This window comes from Zonotrichia leucophrys, chromosome 1A (genome assembly GCF_028769735.1).
Source record: "Zonotrichia leucophrys gambelii isolate GWCS_2022_RI chromosome 1A, RI_Zleu_2.0, whole genome shotgun sequence".
NCBI lineage: Eukaryota > Metazoa > Chordata > Aves > Passeriformes > Passerellidae > Zonotrichia > Zonotrichia leucophrys.
The window spans coordinates 57,422,305-57,442,774 of record NC_088170.1 but is presented as its reverse complement, the minus strand read 5'-3'; the positions used below and the strand labels follow the sequence as shown (position 1 = coordinate 57,442,774).

At 41.7% G+C, this 20,470-nt stretch overlaps 1 protein-coding gene across 2 annotated transcripts in view; it reads left to right on the top strand.

The window, feature by feature from the left end:
• ABCD2 (ATP binding cassette subfamily D member 2) overlaps nucleotides 1–20,470 on the top strand; it is a 43,007-nt gene that overhangs the window by 17,364 nt on the left and 5,173 nt on the right. For both annotated transcript variants that reach the window (XM_064702817.1, XM_064702815.1), the window contains exons 7-9: nucleotides 11,482–11,627; nucleotides 18,788–18,872; nucleotides 19,584–19,709. In XM_064702817.1, coding sequence (XP_064558887.1) covers nucleotides 11,482–11,627; nucleotides 18,788–18,872; nucleotides 19,584–19,709 — 357 coding nt within the window. The remainder of the gene's footprint in view (nucleotides 1–11,481; nucleotides 11,628–18,787; nucleotides 18,873–19,583; nucleotides 19,710–20,470) is intronic.

The following is a 20,470-nucleotide window of genomic DNA, read 5'->3' as shown; positions in this document are numbered from 1 at the left end:
GTCAATCTGGAAAGTGTTCTGGAAAACGTTTCAGACTGACAGGATCTGGGAGGTGGCAGGATAGCATCAGCCTGGCATCAGCCTTCCTCACTGTTGTGTTTGCTGGGTAGCTGAAACTGGGGTGCAGCAGAAAGCTCTTGACTGGGTGGATGTCCATCAGAGCAGCAAGTTAGGATGGCATCCCTGTGTTTGTGTGTATACATTACATCTCTGGTCTAAGAGCTTTCCATTAGTGGACACAGTTACCATTGAAGCATTGGCATTCCTGTGGCTGAGTTTAATTCTGCATCAGCCCATTCTGATTCAAGTGTGTGAAACCTCATCTGCACACATGAATGGTGGAGAATACAGTGACTGCTGAGTAACAAATACTCCACAGTAAATAGTAGCTCACTGAAAAGATTATTTTTTCATTTCTGTTTTTTAATGTTCCAGCATAGTATTCCAGAAATGTGTGGGAAATCTTGTGTCTTTTCCAAGTACAAAAGCTAGATACAAAGCTATGATTTATTAAAATATGACTTAGCTCATTGTGTACTCCAAATTTCATCCACACTGCAGACACTTTGTAGTTAGCATTACTTAGTGGTTTGTAAGCTTTAAAACAGAGCCTTAAGAATTCCTGTCTTTTTGGGTTTTTAGATTACTTAGCATAATTATACTGCTGTTTTATCTTTTGCTGTGAATCATTGTGAGGGTTTTTTCCTCCCCTTATATAGGACTAGGCCTTGCAGAATTTATCTGTAATCAATCACAGTTCTGGTGGATGCTGATGGGACAAACTGGGGGCAGGGTGAGGAAAGCCCAGGAATTTCAGGGCTCTACCACCATCCCTGACAGGTCTGTCCAAGAGGAGAGTGGGCAGAAGGGAGGGCAGGCAGAAGAGATGGAGGCTTGAAGAGCCTTCAAGCATCATTTGGTGCCTGAAGCACCTTGTTGTTTCAGTGCTAGGAACTGGTCACACTTCAACAAGTTGTCAGATCTCATAGGAGACTCAGGAACTGGCAGAGTGGGTGTTCTCACCCCTTCTTCTACTTCTCTCTGTCCCTTTTTTGCAAAGTAAAATTCATTTCTGTTAACCACCTCTTTGCATTCTTGTTTGAATCTTGGCCAAGAATGTAGCGTCAATGAAAAAATAAACACGTGTCACTCTAGCTGGTAAGAAACCATGGTTCAAATCGGAATTCAGAAACATCGTTTTAAATAATGAATAATTATCAAAAGTATGTAGTGGGTCACATGAATACTGATGCTGAAGAATCACTAGGCTGGAAGAGACCTTTAAGGCTGAGTCCAACCCATGCCATAACCTCAACTAAACCATGGCACTGAGTGCCACATTCAGTCTTTTTTTAAACACATCCAGGGATGGTGGCTCCACCACCTCCCCAGGCAGACAATTCCAGTACTTTATCGCTCTTTAACCTTCTCCTAATATCCAGCCTATATTTATTTCCCTTGGAGCAGCTTAAGACTGTGTCATCTTCTCTCAATTGCTGCCTGGAGAGTCCCCACCTGACTGCAGCCACCTTTCAGGAAGTTGTAGAGGGTGACACAAGATGTGCCTGAAGCACTTTGGGAATTAGCCTTTCACAACCTATCTGAAAGTAGCCTATTTCTCCAGACTGTGCCCTACTTCTACTCTGTTGGTCTTATACTTGGGAAGAGACTCTTCACTCCATCTTCATGGAAATAGAGAGCTCTAGCATGCAATTCCTCCTAGCCATTTACTACAGCCTTTCTTGCTCTCCAACTAAGTCTCAGCTTTTTCAGTTGTTAGGAGACAGATTCTACATATGGTGGCTCTCATTTCCTTAGTTTGATTTAAATGCCAGCAGAATTGCACAGCTATATACTTGCAGTTTACATTGACAACAGCATAGGAATATTCCTCAATATCTCTGCACCATAAGTTGCAGTAAAGTTCTAATCACCACTGAGTTATTGATAGAAATTGTTAATAATTTTCTGCCTGCTCTGTCATATTTTCTTACTTGCATGGAGGAATGTCTCTTGCAGTCCCTGTTAGTTCCATAACCTTTGATCTTGACTCTCGAGTCTTCCTAGCACAGCACATATCTGAAATGTCCATCAGCATTTTCTCTTTCTTGAGGACTGATTCCCATAGAGCCTGGAGTAATACATTGTACTTCTTTCTCCTCATGCATTGTCACTGTTCTTTCTCTCCAGCTTGCTTTTACTGTAATTTGGTTATTTTTGTGATAAGTGTGTTTCTCCAGTAGCATGCATGGTTTCTTTGTTATTCTGTGTGCCATTCTAGTAGAAGACCTACCCAGTTTCTCAGCAGTCACAGCAATGGTCCAGTTCTGTATTCTCTCTCTCTTGCTATTGCTCATTCAAGTAGATCTCTAACATTGCTTTCTTTCAACACCAGGGTTATCAAATGCTAAAAGGGTGGCAACAGAAGATAAACCAGTGTCAAATGTTGTTTGTTCTTTGTCATTTAAAATTTATATACCTATGTCTTGCTGCCTTCTTGACAATGCTAGGACGGTCTGAAATAGAACAGTTTAAAGGTTTATCTGGCCCTCCTAAGCTGTTTGGTTTTACATACATTGGCTCTATTTCTGGTATTTTATTTGGGGTTTGTATACAAGTCTTTTCCTGTCTGGCATTTTTCCTTCTATATTCTAAAAATATCTTTGGATACAAAACAAAATTACATCAGCCACAGAGATATTTTTCCTCTCCTTACCTCTATTAAGTAATCCAAATGTCTAATGTGATTTGCCTCAGGTAGTCCAAGGATATTTATCATGTGGATGAATGAAGCAAGAATGTTTCAGTCCTAAGGGATGTAAATAATAAAGTGATAAAATAAATTTTACATTATAAACACGTGAAAATTCAAAGATTATAGTGCAAGTCAAATGTTGTTTTAAGCACAAAGTAGTTGGTAGTGGCCACTCATCCTGAAACAGTTCTTGATTATCTAAACAATTTAATCTTGCAAAATTGTTGTTTCTCACTTTCAGATACCCTATATGACATACAGAAATTTGTGCAAATGGACTGTGTATCTGTATGGTTCTTCTGTATCAGACTACTTTCTTGTTAGTGTGTGGTCTGCTGGAGAAGCAGCCTGAATGAAGTGCTGTGCAAATACACCTCTACGAGTTCTGGGACCTCATCTCGTTTAGATGGGCTCAGATGTCTCTGTCCTGTGTTGTATTTTGCACATCCTAATTTGTTTTCAGCTGATACTGCTCTGCCTTTAACTATGATGTTTTTAGTTGAGTCAGGTGGAGTTAGGCTGTACTCTGCACATGCCAACACTGCACCAGTGATTGTCATTGCCCTTCAGCATTTTGCTGATAGTGCATCACCACATTGACTTGTTCCTTTGGTCCTTTGCCATCAGTTCATGGCATGCTGTACAGATACTTGCTCCCTGGCACACTGGATCTATCTGTCTGTGGACTTGCTGTTATCAAGTTCATGATGGTCCTTTTCAATGTGTTTATTTCCAAAGTTCACCACTTATCTGACAGAGGAGAAAAAGGTCTTTGATAGATAAGCATTAACAAAAAACATAACACACTTCATACTATGTGCAATAGTTTGCATATTACATTGATATAGATATGGTTTAAAGATTGCCTGCTACTTTGTATCTTATTTTTCCTCTATTGAGATTAATCAGTTCCAGACAGTTCTGCTGTTTGTTAGAAACTGTTGGCTGGCATCTGAGAGGGCTGTCAGGCTCTCTCTTTAGCCAGGGCACAGCTTCTTCTGTTTCATCTTTTTGTCATTCCTATAGAAATGATTGTACTTATTCTTCCTGGTTAATGAAAGTTCCATCTTGCCTCATCTAGAAAAGTTAAATTCTTGCCTTGCACCCTGTAGGTTGGTGGAAGCTTTGCCTGCCAGGATCTCTGTGAAACCTCTCAATTTCCAATGAAGACTCACTCAGAGCTGCAAAGTTTGAATGTTTATTATTAGGTCTACCTGCTGACTGCTCACAAGTAATGGCAGTACCTCTTGGTAGGATACTGTACAAAATTCACCAACACTATTAGGCAGAGGTGGGAAATGGTTTTGTGGATTAGCTGCTGCTCCCCCTCAAGCCATGCCAGGTGTCTTCCTTACTGCTCAGACACAAGACTCAGCTGATTAAAGAACAGTTTTCAGGTATTTTCTGTTATTGAGGAAAGTGTTGCATAAATTCCAGACTGAAGTATATAGTCAACTTGCTGCTTTGGGGCTTACCTTAGGTTTAAAATGTATTTACATAAATCCAGCATTTAAGGGCTACTGCTAAACTGATCTTTGTGAAGGACTTCAGCATTTTTCAGAGTTTTGGTCCCTCAGTGCCTTCAGACTGGGGCATGTCTGCAGCAAGTTGTGGCTATGGGGAGGTCCAAGAGGACCAAATGTAGGTGAAGAATTGAGATGTATTGATACGTACTCAACTTCTACTCCAGTCATCTGTCCATGTGCCAGACTGTTTATGAAACTTCATTTAAAAGCTAGGAACAATAAGCTTTGAACTTTTTAAAAGTACATAGGTTAAGCTTGACAAACATTTTATAATTACAAAACCATTAACAGATTGGAAGAACTGAATACATGGCTGGTTTTTATAGAATCTATCCTGCAAAACAATGACAGTCTATTTAATCTGTGTTAGTTTCATTTTGCTGATATGAGCAGCTCATAGAATCATAGCGTGCTTTGGGTTAAAAAGGGCCTTGAAGACCATCCAGTTCCAACCCCCTGCCATGGGCAGGGACATCTCCCACTAGACTAGGTTGTGCAAAGGCCTGTCCAGCCTGGCCTTGAGCATTTAGAGGAATGGGGTATCCACAACTTCTTTTGCCTTCAAAATTCAGTTTTGATAGCAGTGCCAGGGGAAGAAATTCACCTAGAGGTTAACTGAGAACTCTGTGTAGCTTAGCAGTGGTACAGACAGAGTTGCATGTTAGGGAGTAATATGGTGGTTGCATTTACATGACCTAGTTTCTGCACTAAGCTCCCATTACTTTGTCCAGCTTGAGCAGTTACCTCCAGCTTAATGCACCTGCCCTGAAACTGTGCAACCAAGGATCTGTGACAGATGAACAGAATGGCAACTGTTTACTGTTTCAATAATATTTTACCTAGGAGCATCATAAAGCACGCTTCAGATGCCTTATGCATATCAAGTAATGAGAATCAATTTGGTTACACAATGGGAAGCACTGGGAAACATAAACTTTGAAATCTGCCTGACATAAAAAGCTGGATATGAAAAGACTAAAAGGATGCTGGCTTTTTGTAAGGGAAGGACAGCTGAGAGCTCTAATAACAACTGATATCGACTTCCCTATAAATAAGTCCTTTCTTCTCCTTCCTACTGTAGTTTTCAATCAGAAACTCCATTACAGTGCCCTATGCTTTTAAAAATCCAGGCAGTAGACATAGCCAACACCTCCTTCTTGAATTGAAGGTAGTAATTCTTCCCATGCCCCTTAGGCTTTGCCATTTGCCTGCCCCTGTGTCTTAGGCTCCAAAACTTCAGAACTGCAACCCAGCTCCAAGGTCATTCAGCCTTCTCCCAGCTTCTCCATGGTCTGCTCACTCTGACACATTTCTTAGGTTCTGGTTCTGTGTTTGACTGTGTGCAGGCTAAACCTGTTTGCCCAAGACCATGTCCAGATGGCTTTTGAATATCTCCAAGGACGGAGACTCCCCAGCCTTTCTGGGAAACTTGCTTCAGTGCTTGATCACCCTCACAGTGAAAAATTGTTTCTAGATGCTCATTTGGCATCTCCTGTTTCAGTTTGTGCCCATTAGCTCTGATCCTGTCACTTGACACTAGCAAGAAGAGCCCAGCTCTGTCTTCTTTGCACCTTCCCTTCAGGTATTTAAGTTGATAAGATCCCCTTGAGACTTCTCCCAGGTCTCTTTCCTCACAGGAGGGATGCTCCAGTCCCATCACCAGTTCTGTGGTACTTGAATCCCATCAGATTTCAGGAGCTCAGCACTGTGCAGCATCAGGCAAGCCTCTGGTCACAGCACAGCATGTGCTACCCTTGGGCCCATCTGTGCTCAGGTTCTTTGGCACTATGGTCTTGAGCACTCTGGTAGGATTTTCTTAGGAGTGAACAATGCCATTTGTCATTTCCAAAGGATGTTACCATGAGAACATGCTGCTTCACTTCAAGATAAAGACAAGGACAAGCCAGTGGTGTTACTGCTGGTGCCAAGGGGAGCTGCTGGCAGTTCCTCTGTGAAGATCAGCTGACAAAGTTTATCTGCAGCCAGGAGTGCAGTGCAGCACAGGCCTGAGGGCCAAGCTGTGTGTGCAGCACAACCCTGCACAATGCAGCAAAGTGTAGCACAGGCCCGTGGCCACTCAAGGCAGCTGTTCCACAGGTCACCAACCCCACAGGGCACAACAGTGTTCCAGCTGGGCTCACTGCAGCTGCTTGGGCTGTGTCCTAGGACCAGCTCACCAGAGGACATCATTGACTGCAAAGAGGGCCAGGGGTAACTAACTCAGACTTACATGAGTAACTTCTAGGTGAGATGAGTCTTTTCTGCTGACAATGCAGAGTAGTCCTCACAACACCGGGTTTTCACTTCATTGTTCTTTAGTCATTAATTATGTCATGGTCTCTTGGGATAATGTAGCAGGTGGGATTTTTTTGTTCAGTTCATCATGTATGCACCTACATAGCTTAGCTGGGAGTGTGGCTTTCCCAAGAGGGAAGACTTTTCCAGGCTTGGTTATTTGCCTAATATCTTGCATTAATTATACCCTATCAATCTCAGTTTCTGCTTATTACTACAGCTCCCTTGAAGAGTCACGTCACATATCAGTAATGCTTATAAAAAGTCTATAATACTGTTCCACGTATCCATATTGATGATGTGTCTCTATTCTGTCTTGTTCTGTCCTGTGTAATGCAGTGTTTCACAGCAGATAAGAGAAGGAAGTCAGTGCAGTGTGTGGTTTCTCACTTGTTGGCAGGTGTTTCACTTGTGTATTCATATCACAGTGCATGGAAGAAGTTATGCCATGGGCAACTAAGCACTGTAGAGACCCAGAGCAAAACCAGTCTTTGCTCTAGAGGCTTTGCTGTCTACACTTCCTTTTCCCTATGAAATAATGTCACTTCTCATCTACAAAGCTGTGAATGATTTGGGATCATTCTAGAAGAGGGGAACTGCCTTGCTCATTGTGTTACGCTGCTGTGGTAAAACTCAGAAACTCACTCCTAGGCTGGAGTATGCCTGGTGGGACTGGCAGGCCAGAACCTTGTCCAGAGCAGCTCATTGTTCTTCAGTTCATTGATCTTCATGATCATCCATCCAGATAAATCCTTCTATCATCAGTACTGCCAGAGGTAGTTTAAGAAAAGGAGAGTATTTCCTCTTCACTTGATTGATTCCTTGCAGATGGTATAATTATTTCAGAATGCATTAGCTGCTAAAATTTTGTAGAAATTGTTTAGGGTTTGATTTTAATTGTATGTGTGTTTCTGTGTATTCTCTGCCTATCACAAGATACAAACAGACTGAACTGAATAATTATGTGAATTGCTCACCTTAAACATTTTTTGCCATCTCTACTAATATTCTGTCTATGTTCTAGGTAATAGTAAAAAATCATGAGATTAGATGATACCTGAGTATGAATAGCACTTTGCTCCTAGATCGTTTACTTTTAGAAATGTACACAGCTTTGTTGAAAAAAAAAAAAAAAGCCACAGAGTGATTAATGTGATTTTTTTCAGCCTTTGATACCAGATTGTAATTATATGAACTGAGAATTCAGCCTTTCATACTGTGCATTTCATTTCCTGTTATATTCCGTGGCATTATGGTCTTTAGCACTCTGGTAGGGTTTTCCAATAGGTAACTGATCTATCTGAAATATTTAGAGGATGTTTGTGGCCAGTTCTGTATGAGGGAAGGGCAAAGTTCAGGGTAGGGTAGTTTAAAGACAGATAAATTATTTATGTATTTAGAACAGTTACTGAAACTTTAGCTGGCCCTAAAATTCCGTGAACTAGACACAGTGTGATAAACAAACAGCCTGTTGTGGTTTTAAAATTTTGATAAATATTATTTATTATTTTTTAACTCTTTGATGATAGCACCTTCTGTTCAAGAGCAGTGGATACAACACTACTTAAAAAGAACTTAATTCATGTTCATCTAAGACCTTTTATTTTCTCAAATTTGTAGTGGTGGTGCCATCTTTTTTTTTTCTACTTATTTTATTGATGTCATTGAAGAGTTAAGAATTCAGTTACTTTAATTAGTGGAGGCTTTTATTTCTTGTTGATCACTCTTGATCAAGATTTGCTGTGGTGAAAACTGGAATTTTTACTATTAATCTAAACCAGGAGCATTACAATAACTGGAGTTTTGCTGAGGTGATTCCAGACAAAGTATAGCAGCTTGTAAAATTATGATCTTAACAAGCAAGATGATAGAAAATTCAAATATGGGTGGATCCCCTGGATGTTTGAGCTTTTGGAAAGTGGTCCATAATATCTATGTAGAAGGTAAAGGGAGCCACCTAGAGTTAACCTATAGGAATCTCTATGTATAAATGTATGTCTGACCTTCTGCCACTTCCTGCAGCTTAGGTTGCAAACGGAGAGCTAAATGTTAAACCCATGAGTCTCTCCTGAGAGCACCTAAATAAGATTAAAACCTCCTTTAAATGTTTTTACAGTGCTACTGAAGGGTTAAGATTGTTACTGGATTTTATCTTAGAGGGCATTGAGGAAAAAAAAACTTGGTACTAAAGTCTCCCTCCTTCCAGTTGAGGATTCTGACTGCTATAGTATATAATTAGGCTTTTTCCAGTAACTCTCTCTCTGGACACATAATTCCTGCCTCTTAACAGTAGTTTCCTGGGAAGCTGTTCTTATTTTCTGCCAGTTTGTAATTGATGGGCTGCAAGCTGGGCTTTTCTGTAATTTTTACAAACTAGGTGGGGAGAGGCAGGCTTGGTAGTACTGGTGTGTTTAGCTGTGAGGCCAGAAGGAAAAGGAAGGCCAGGAAGCAGTGCTGGTGACCCAGTGGACAGCATGGCACCCAGGGTCCTGTCACAGTGCATGGCACCCAGTGTCCTGGCTCAGGGCATGGCACCCAGGGTCCTGGCACAGGGCATGGCACCCACTGTTCTGTTACAGGGCATGGCACCCAGGTCCTGTCACAGTGCATGGCACCCAGTGTCCTGGCTCAGGGCATGGCACCCAGGTCCTGGCACAGTGTGTTTGAGCATCGCTTTCCCTGTTTTGCCATAGGTTAAATCTCAGAGCTCCTAGTCATTACAGGATCATACTTCACAGGAATGAGGTATTAAACCCCAGGCAAATTATATGATAGGTTACTCTGTCCTCCTTGCCCTTACCTGCAGCTTCACCTAAATTACTCAGCCTTACCCACTGATTTAAACCTTTCTAAGCCCAGGTGGAGTTGCTTTTCTGTCCCAGAGGTGGCAGCAGTCTGGAGCAAGTGAAGTGATTTCCACACATTCAAGAAGTCAAGCCCTTTGGGATTTTAGATGGAGAGCATTTTGGATATGTAATAGCTCATTACTTCATGAAGTTACTTAATGTTTAGAGTTGAGATTTTGCAATATCACAATTAATGTAAGTGGTTCGCTGCACTTGGTGCTGGTGTTCATGCAGCGGCCCAGAGCAGTGCTATTGCCACAACAAGCAGAGTAGAACAATGAGTAAAGAGGAGCAAGCAGTGCTTGGATTTGACTTGTGGTTCTGGTTTTGCTCCATCTGGGTGCTTGCCACAACGGAGAGCTGACCAAATATTTGCAGAGTTCAGATCCCCTGCCCTTCCCATCCTCACCCAGTTGGTGGTGAAAGTAGATTAACCACAGGCGGGTACAGACAGTTCACCCTGGATGTTTGCAGCACTAAAACCAATGCAGCTGATGCCAGCTTGCATGTGAATTTTAGTTTATATGGCAGCTTTAGTTCTCTAATCCTTCATTTGTTGCACTGTGAGTTCTTTCACATTACTCTGTAGTGTATTTTAGAGACTCTCAGATTAACAATGGATAGATCCACCCTTCTGCAGACACCTCCAAGGGAAGGGAAGAAATCTGCTGAGGTGTTACACATCTCTGCCAGGCAATGCCTTTGCATGGCTGAGACCTTCCCACCACGTGGGGCCAGAGCTTTTTAGGGAAGAAAACTGACTGCTTTTTAACACACTGTGAAGTTGTTGGAAGCGGTTCTTGGTGGCAAGAGCAAGCTGCCTGGAAGCCTCCTCATTGCTGGCCCAGTTTTGACTGCTCCTCTCTATCAACATCCCCTGGCACTACAGCTTTAATAAGACTAGTATTGTTTTAGCAGATGAACCCAGAGGGAGTTGTGGAACACTTGGCACAGAAAGCAGGACAGAGTCTGGAGCCTGACTGTTCTTTGGCTCTGACTTACCCTTTCAAACTCAAAATCCCACAGACTGTTCCTGTGGTGTTTCCAGTTTCCAAGAGCTATCAGCAGTGTCTGTGAGACAGGATGAATATTTGTCCTTCACAAGAAATCCTTAGACCAGCAAAGGAAATGGTCAAGTAGATGTGTCTTAGGTTGCCTTTGCTGTCTTAACCTGAATGGTCTACTGTCTTTTAGAGAGCTGTGAAACTATTCTTTCAGTTTTCTTGTTTTGAGACTAGGAGGATTTTTGGGTCCTGGGCTGTAGCAGAGGCTGGCACAGCTCATGACCTTGTGGCAATTGGCCATAGCCATTCCCCAGCCATGGCTGGGAACTCTGGCTTCAAATTGGAGGCAGCTTGTTTGACTAAGACAGATGGTATTACCTGATCTGGAAATATGGTGATTAAGAAGCTGCTTCACATACAGCACAGCCTTGTACTTGGCGAAGGGAGGCTGGTGCTGGGAGGTTTAAGGTGACCAGCCCCTTCAATGTGTGCTACTTTGCAAGTCAGAGGTGGTACAGTGGCTTCTAGAGCTAGCTAACTTATGCCCAGTTCAAATTCTGCACTCCAGAATAGTAGAGAAAGAAGGGTTTCAGTGCAGACAATGTTTTCAGTGCTCTCTTGTCTGACTTGTGTGTCTCCTGCTGCACCATGGACATCTTTCCCAGTTTGAGCTACTATGTTTTTGTTACAACTTGATTTTAACATGTGTGTTTAAATCAATTTCTAAATCTCTTAAGAGTACCAAACTTTGAATACAGGATAGCTCTGCTGATTCCAAGTGAAAGCATTCAAAATGGGTTATGAAGTGGATATTTATTCTGCCTAATCTATCATTGTTTCCATGCTAACACTACCCTTGTTGTTACCATGAAATCAACTGTTACGGAAACCATACATTGTCCCTAAGGTAAGTTTAGAAAAATCTTCACCCACTGGATAAATCCAGTTTCAGCAACATAGTGTTTAAAGCTTTATACCCTGTTCATAGAGAATCAGCAAAATGTGCTCACCTGAAGCCATCCTCAGATTAACAGTTTCCCTGTGTTGTTCCTCAGGCCCTACATGTCCATTGGAACACTACGGGATCAAGTCATCTATCCAGACTCAGTGGAGGACATGCATGAGAAAGGCTACCAAGATCAAGATCTGGAGTCTATTCTGCATATGGTTCATCTGTACCACATAGTTCAAAGAGAAGGAGGTAAACTACATATTTTTGTTAAGAACTTGACAAAATCCATTCCTTGCATGTGTGTCTTAGCGTGACTGACCTTTACTAACTGAACTGGCAAAACTGGATTCAGACCTTTGTGGTTGTGGGAACTACACAGACACAGGGTTGTTGTTCCTGATGCTAACAGAGGGAGAAGAGCTGAGAGTGCTCCTCCCCTCCCCAGTAAATCCATGCCCAAGCTGAAGATCCTCACTGTCTTGTGATGGCCAGTCTTTTCCTGGTATTGTGGGGTCACTTACCTTCCTTGATTTTCATAAAAACTGCCTTAAAACATTGTAATGTCACTGACTACATCAACTTGAAAGCATGTGAATGAGAGAGTCAGGTCTGCTTTCACCTCCCTAGTTTGTGGGATCAGCGGAACTATGCGCCTTGAAAAGGGGTGTCTGAGACCATTCCACCTGAGTAAGCAAGTTAAAAATAACCAAGCAACACTGGCTGGCAGTAGAATGTTGCCATCTACTGCTTGCTGTTTGAGTTGCCATGTGTTCTCAGTGTTGTTTGTTCTCAGAGTTGGGGACAGTGTGTATAGATATACTGGCACTATAAACGTCAAGATGCTAAAGGCTTCTTTTGTGTCTAAGGAACTGGAGCAATTCATGGCTTTTTTCCCCCAAGCACAGCAATAATTTCTATCCTTTTGTTCCTATCAGACACTAATCTTTAATTTCAATTTCCTCCCCATCATTATGCTTTTAAAGCAGACATAGGACAAAGTTGGTAACATTTAGAGAGAGGAAAAAGGATCTTCAGACCCTTTTAAGGGGGTGTGCTGAATGTACCCTTCCTTTCTCTGCCAGCTGTCAGTGCTGGTTTTGATCAGGTCCTTTGCCTTGTGTGTTCTTGGTGAGTCTCGGGATCATTCTGACAACACAGAGTAGTGCTTCAGCCACTGGGAATCCCAAGACAATGTCTAAATTCCCATTCCTGGATGGCAGCCTGTTCTGTAAAGAGGCAGAAGCTGTTTTTTTTTTCTAAAGTATGTGTAGATACTTCAGAGTCTTTTCTGCACATTTTAGAGTGGGAAGCAGTAATCATTTACAACAGCAATTGTATACCTAAAGATACTTCTCCATCATGGGTTAGTGCTTCTTTGTTAAGAATGTAATAATGACTGTTGCAACAGAAAATAAGAATCGTACATTATTCTGATTCATGTTATTATTCAAATCTGATTCTCTAACACAAGAAAAAGTAGGCAGAGCTAAGCTCAGTGACCAGAACAATTGCAGAGAAGGCCTCTTCTTCCTACACTGACACTATAACTATTCCTGTTAGTATACCTGAGTCACTTACTTCACTAACTGAGGTGCACAGATTGCAGAAGAACAAGGAGGAATGTTGGAATGGGCAGCTGGAAAAGGAAGTTAAATTGTCGGTGGTAAGAAGTCGCTGTGGAGTGTGTGCATTCACTGTGTGCTGGTACTTGTGGTTGGACTGCACAACACGTGACCCTTGGCAGCCAAAGCCACCCCCCAGCAGTCTGTGAGTGCACATGGCTGTGGTTTCTGTCCCTGCAGCTGGAGTGTGTACCTGCTGATGGGGCAGTCACTGTGCCCCCTGTCCAAGATGGCTACAGTCACTGAAAGCCCAGGTTTGGATCAGCCTCGTGCTGCTTTCCGTGCCAGTGAAAGTATTTATTGCTGACCCTGTTCTTGCTCTTCTGCCCGTCTGACTGCACATGCACAACACACACAATCTATTAACAAGGGCTAGAGGACACTGTTAATGTTCACTGGTGCTGTACTGAAGCTCAGGATAAGGGCACACTGTGCAGAAGTTTGCACAAACACATGCTGGGGAAAAATGTGTCTTAGGTGCTTTGTGATCCAAAGTGACAGAAGTGGGCAAAGCTGGGAAACAGGGAGAGAGATTAGCACATACCAGGAAGTTTTTAGGACCGTAATATACTTACTTGTTCCCTTTTCTTCTTGGGCATTTACAGGAGACAAGTGCCAAGGTAGGAGCAGAGAGGAAATCTGTGACATATGATTTGACACGTTACATGGATTTCATATGCTTAGTTATTTTTTAAAGCTGCCCTGGTCTGGGATAAAGACTTGTGTTCTGGGGTTTCTTGAACCAGCAAGACAGAAATACTCGCTGAAAGTGAGCAGTCAAAAGTTTTTGTTTATACGTAGACTAACATTTTTTAACTCCAATTTTTATTTTATTCTTTTGCTTAAAATCATATTTTTAAACTAAAAATATTTTTCTTAAAAATGGAACATTTTTCTTCCTGAAATAATGAAAAATCTCATATAAACCTCTGGTGCTTTCACTGATCACAAATGTTGTGTGTGTGTATAATCTGACACTTTTCAGTTTTTAGTTCTGCTCCTCATGGGCAGTTATGAAAAAGCCAGCTGAAGCCAGAGGTGCAAAACTTTGACTCAATTTATTTGTTCAGGCATGACTTTATTGTTTTTAACTGAATTACTTCCACATTGCAACAGTACAAGGATCACCGCATTCCAAGTATTGTGTCTGATGTTGTTTCTGTTGCTGCCAATGACAGAAATTCCTCTCTTTTTCTAGCATTAAGGTTTGATCCAGTGTCTTGGTTTCAAAAGACAGGTGTCTGCTAAGGAAGACAGGAGCCTCCCCTGAAATGGAAACTGTAAACCCCCTCCCTCCAAATTGCTATAAATTTTAAATTAAGGGGCTCTCAGGCAAAAAATATGGGAGCAGGAATAACAGTTCTTTATTAGGGAAGAAAATAAAAAGATAAAATAATCCATGCAGCAAACCAAAACAACACTGACAGAGTCAGAATAAAACCTGACACCCTGTTGGTCAGGTTGTTGGTAGCAGTCCAATTGGAAATGTGGCTGCAGTCCTCCTGGAGTGTCAGGTGTGGTTCTGTTGGAGCAGGGATCCTGTAGAAAGGGTGGAGTCTTACTCTGAAGATCCAGCTGAAGAGGCAGCTGCTGTTCCTCTGGGAAATCCAGTGGAGAAGCTGTGCTGGCTTTCCAGAACCTCAAGATTATATCCAGGTAGGAATGCTTGGCTCCTCCCTCTGGTGGAGCCTCTCACAATGGGATGCTATAGTTCTTATCAGTCATGCAGTGACATTGAATAGCCTGTTATCAGCAGATGTCTCCCTGGAGAGAGGATTGGTTGTGACAGAGATAAGGAAAACTGCCATACAAATAGAATACATCTTGCCTTGCAATCTGGGACACCCAGTTAGAAGGAAGTAAAATAAATAGCCCAATTTGGCATTTAGCTTCTGTCTAACCCTCATGAAACATTTTTCAGTTGGCATCAACAGAATACATCAAATCCACCAGAACAACAATTCCCCTCCCCAACACCGCTGTTCTGGATGCTCCTGAGCCCAAGTCCTTGAAGAACCCAGTGCAGTGGCTGTTGGCAGTAGCCCCCTTGCTGCTGGAGGCAGAGCTTCCTTTCCACACTAATGTTTTTCTCACCACCTGGACATTAGACAAATGCTGTTTTATTACTTAGCTTTTTATTATCTGTAAGGTGCCCCCATCAACACCTGTAAAGTTGTTAGCTCTACCAGAGCCATAATTTCATACAAATGGAAGTTGTATTCAGTGTGTGTGGTGAAAAAGCATGTCCAGAAATAGGGGCTAAAAGCATGCAGATATGCAGTACATAGACATAAAGTAGTTCCTTGTGACTTGCCTTGAAAATCTGTGAATATTTACCAAGTGTCAGAGGAGAGGCAGCCCTGGGCTGCTGACAGCCTGTCACACAGAGGAGCCGTGAGGCCGTGAGCTGCGCCGTGCACGCGTGACTGGGCCTGTCCGGCTGGGGCTGATGACATTACTGAGCAAGTTCAACCTGTTTATGGTTTCTCTGCACCCCAGATTATAATTATTCCTCATTATTTTGCACATTTGTCATATCTTTGGGTGTTGTCCAGGGAGCTTTTGTGCTAGGCCGTGTATAAACAGACGGACAAGCCCATTTCCTCTCTCTGAGATTATTTCACCTGATCTCTTTAGCCCTGGATTTGCTTTTGTTACTGGTACCAGCAGGAACTCTGGAGAGCTCTGCCAGCTTTTCCAGTGGCTCTGAAATCCAGAAGCACAAATCCCTGCAGTGTCCTACTGAGCTGGGGCTCATGGAATCCATGGTCTCTTTGTTCCTTGCTCAGCTATGGGTTGTCCTTGCATATTCATCCTGCACAGCACTGGGCTCTCTTTACAAACACAGTGAAAGAGGCTTCAGCCCAAAAGCTCAGCAGGGGTGGATTCTCTGGCTGTGATCTGCTGTGTTAGCCTTTCTTCTGTCCTTCAGTCCCTGTCTGATAAGGTGCTTTGGAATGTAGATCTGAAAAAGGAACTTTTAAACTTATCTTTTCATGGCAGCTGAATGCTCATTCTTGCATGAAAATGCAAGGATTCACATGGATGAAGGATGCAGAGAACTGTGGATCCCAGAAGTAACCCATTTGGGTTTTGCCAAATACAGCTTGCATTTTCCTTCAGAAAATTGAGAGAAAGGAATTATAAAAGAAGCCATGGCAGAAAATGAAATGCTGCTATCCTGAGGCTATCACTAGTTTTTGCAGGCAGCTGTATGTATTTCTGCTGCTGTTGCTGTGCACCAGCACATTAAACATGCTCTTTGTCTTACTGGCTGCAAAAGCCATAACCAGAAGGTGGGCTAGGAATTTGGACTCTGAAAGCCAGGATTGTGCTTGCACTTATGAGAGATTTGTGCTGCATTCATGGGCGAGCCATTTCATTTCTTCATTTCTGAAGTGGCTGTAGTTATGGGTGACCTAAGCCACTGACTTGGCTGTTATTTCCAGAATACTTAAGTACCTTCACTGACCTGTGCCCTGTCAGCAGGAAGAAACAGGAGACAAGTAGGTGCACTATTGTTCACAGACAGGGGGGAGTCAGTTCAGTGTGAGTTACAATGCTTAAGTGTTCAGATGAACACTTAAGGGATCTCTTTAAAGGGATAACATAAAATTGCACACTTCCTTATCTGTTGTTTGCGGCATTCCATGTGGAAAATAGGAGAGTTCAGGGAGGGTGCCAGGCAGGAAGAGACAAGATGCACATGTCATACTCAGTTAGAATGTAAGTTGAAGTAACCACAGAGATGACCATTGTATCCTGGTAAATTAAAAGGCTAAATCTTACACCTTTAGAGTAAATAATAGAATTCTTTTGCTGACAAGAGGATGGTTCTTTCCCTTTTTTGTCTTTTAATAAGCCTTTATAAACCAGCTGATCAGGAAGAAACTGTATGAACAGAGGCACTGCTCCCCCAGGCACATGTGCACCCCCACCCACACCCCAGCTCACATCCAGGTCCTGAAGCTCGTCTGTATTCTCAGCTTTAAAATAACAGAACATAAGCAGCACCTTGAGTGTTGTCTTTAGAAGCATAGTTGTTTCTATGGCTTTTGTGAAGAACCATTCCCATCCCCTGCCAGAACCCTTTGCCAAAAGGGAGTGCTCCAGGTGTTTTACAGTGCTTTTTGGAGGCTCAGGTGTTGGTGGAAGAGCACTCCAGCTCTCTGTGAGGTCCCAGCACTGGGACTGCTCAGCAATAGCAGTCTGTGTGTATCTGTTCCCTTTACCAGAGTATATCCAAATGGTGATTCAGTTAATCACTACACAGCTCCATCTTTATTGGAGCCTGCTGATAGAAAACACTTTATGTGCTCCTGGGAGGCTACCACTGGCATCCTTTAACAAGAATGGAAGGAAAACAGGAAAAACTATAGGATCACTTAAGGTGATGTCTTTCTTGCATATGCCTGTTTTTTTAATCTAACTTTATAAATATTACTTTAAAAATCATTACTTTATATTTTCTGATTTTATGTAGAGCAATGAAATTTAGTCTCTGTCATTATCAATTACTGGTTTTGATCACACAGCTCCCCATCAGATATTTCACTGATGTTTTGTTCAGTCCTGCCAAGCCCTGGTATAGCACCAAGCACAGGCAGAGCAGTACCAAGCCTCCTGCACCTTCACAAGCCCCATTGTCTCATAATTGTTCAGGTATCAGAAATAACACAGCCCACCCTCCTTGCTTTATCCTATTTATAGTCTTTTCTGGCAATTTTTTTTTTAAGTTTAGCAGTGGCAGAAAAGGGATTTTGACTGTGTTATTAACTTTTTAGTTACAGTATTTCTGGGGCTGATCTGAGAAAATGTTCTCTTCCTCTCAGCCCTGCTTCAGCTGCTTGCCTCATGAATAGATGATCTGTTGAGAAAAATGTCTTATCAGATTTTTTTGCTACATCCACACTGTTCTTTTTGAAAACTTATCTATTTTGCTACTCTATCCATCTGGATTGTTTGACTGAAAACTTATTTTCAGTAAGGCAATTTGTTACTTTATTTTTTCTCTGTAGGAGGAATTAATCATGCCCAAGTACTCACAGAACACCAGTCTGCTGTAAGATTACAGATAAAATACTTCATGCATGTACCTGAAAGTGATAAAGAAATAAATCATTTAGAGACCATGCAGAATATTAAATAAGGATACCTCATGTTAGAGCAATTGTGGGTTATTTTTAAATGCAAGGTACTAGAAAATTTTTGTAGAAGATTCTCTTGCCTGATTGCAGTTTTGCTGCCTGTCTGTGCTCATGGATACATCCCTTTGTCTGCAGTTGTGTTTCTGACAGTTTTCTTTGGCTACAGTAGTGAGTGCAGTCTGACATTGCTCTTTATTTTTTACATTCTATTTCTTTTATTTTGCTTTTAAATTTCCACTCATACCTTTCAAGAAAAAACAGAGAATTTTTCCATGAAACAAGTATGAATTGTTCCATGAAACAAGTATGACAGAATAAAATTACTAATTATATACAAATCAAAGAGTTTTTTTCAAAGAGGTGGTAAATAAAGTTTTTTGAAAATGTCTATATGACCAAAAAGTCTAAATTCCACTTTCAAATTTGTCATGGTATAAGGGACATTTTTCCAGTTGATTGCCAGTGGATAGGCATTGAGGTATTTCAGAAGATGTGATTCAGTAGCCTGAGCTGTCCCTTCTGCAGTTGAAATGCTCTTTACGATTCTGGTTACAGATTGCAGAAGTGCTGCAAGTGAAGCTGCATTTCTTCCATAAAGTTATATTGTCCTGACTCATTTTGTTTGCATTTTTTTAAAAAGGCTGGGATGCTATCATGGATTGGAAAGATGTCTTATCAGGAGGAGAAAAACAAAGGATGGGCATGGCCCGGATGTTTTACCACAAGTAAGTGTTATGGTTCATTCCTTAAGAAGCATTTGAAAATGCGAAGGAGCTTTGCAGATCCTGTTACAGTTTGAGCAGTGGTAGACTATAATCTGCATGCAATATGCAGCACTGTCTAGCATAGGACCTGCATAAATCTTGTTGTTTATTCATTCAAGCTCTTTGGTTTGGATAATGCTTCTTAAGCTTTGCTTTTGGCAACATAGCATTACCTTTTTCAGATATTTTGTTCTGTAAGATCTCAGGCACAAGCATCATCCCTCCTACAAATGTTGCTGAAGTGTGATGGACTGTTGCAAGAAGTTCTTGGAGTTTGAAACCCAAGCTCCTTAACCATTTTTGATTTTGGAGACTGCAAGCACATAAAGCCAGTCCTTACATAGCAGTGGATAGGAAGCTTCAAGTTGGCTTTAGCTACTGCATGACTTGATGAGTACAAAATAATAGTAGGTCAGACTAGGACATAGCAGTTAGATCACTGTGTACTCAAATGGGGCAGGAAATAAACCCCATTTTTCCTGGAAGTTGTCTTTTCACCTGAATAATGCATGGAAACTTCATGTTGTTTCTAGCCAGCTTCCAGCTGTAAATAAGGGACAGCTGTCTGGCAAAAATAGCTCACTACTTCCTGTTGTTCTTTCAATTAAACCTTGTACATGGGAGTACTGTCCAAAACCTAGAAGAATAATGTTCTTTATCTACCTTTAAAAGGCCAAAATATGCATTGCTGGATGAATGTACGAGTGCTGTGAGCATTGATGTTGAAGGAAAGATATTCCAAGCTGCAAAAGCTGCTGGGATATCCCTGCTTTCCATAACACACAGACCTTCTCTTTGGTAAGTATGTTCAGGGCTGTATCATGCTCCTTGCTTTTAGCTCTCTGACAAGCAGTGGATTGGTCTTTATTCTTTGTGCTGGGGTAGTTGTTTAGTCAATATCTACTGCAGTTTCTAAGATAAGTTGTCTACAACAGTAGTGATGTAAATTAATTTAACATGCATTTTTTTCATTCTTTCAGAGGTATTTATTCATGCCTCCTCTTTTTCTAATGTGTTTCAGTATTAATATGCAGATGTCTAAGAGGTAATTAATTAGTCTATGCCACAGCCACAACAGACATCACCAGATTATTCTGTGAAGGTGACTAGATACATGATGTGTCCTGGGGGAGTTTACCCCGGGAGAAGTTGGGACACATGGCAAGTGGTTAAACTATTCTTCATTCTTCCATAGGAATACTGTGTCTGGTTTTTTTAACAATTGTGTCCTCTATCTGCAGCATCTGGCTTCTTGATTTTTTGGGAGTTTGGTGGTGGAAAAATAGAAAGATGGGTTAAAAAGGACAATAGGCAAAAAGTGGTGGATATTAGTCTGGAGATGAGTCTCTTTTCAGTCCCTTGTTATAAGCCATTGAGTTTATTAAAGTTCTCACATTCCCTGCATGAGATTTACAGTCAGTGTTTTATGATGCATTTTACCTCCTATAATTTATAGTTATAAATTACACAGACATACCAGCAGCTCTGAGGGAACTCTTTGCCCTTCCTCTGGTACCTCCTGAAAAATGTTTTGTCAGGTCCTGACAAACTCCACATGT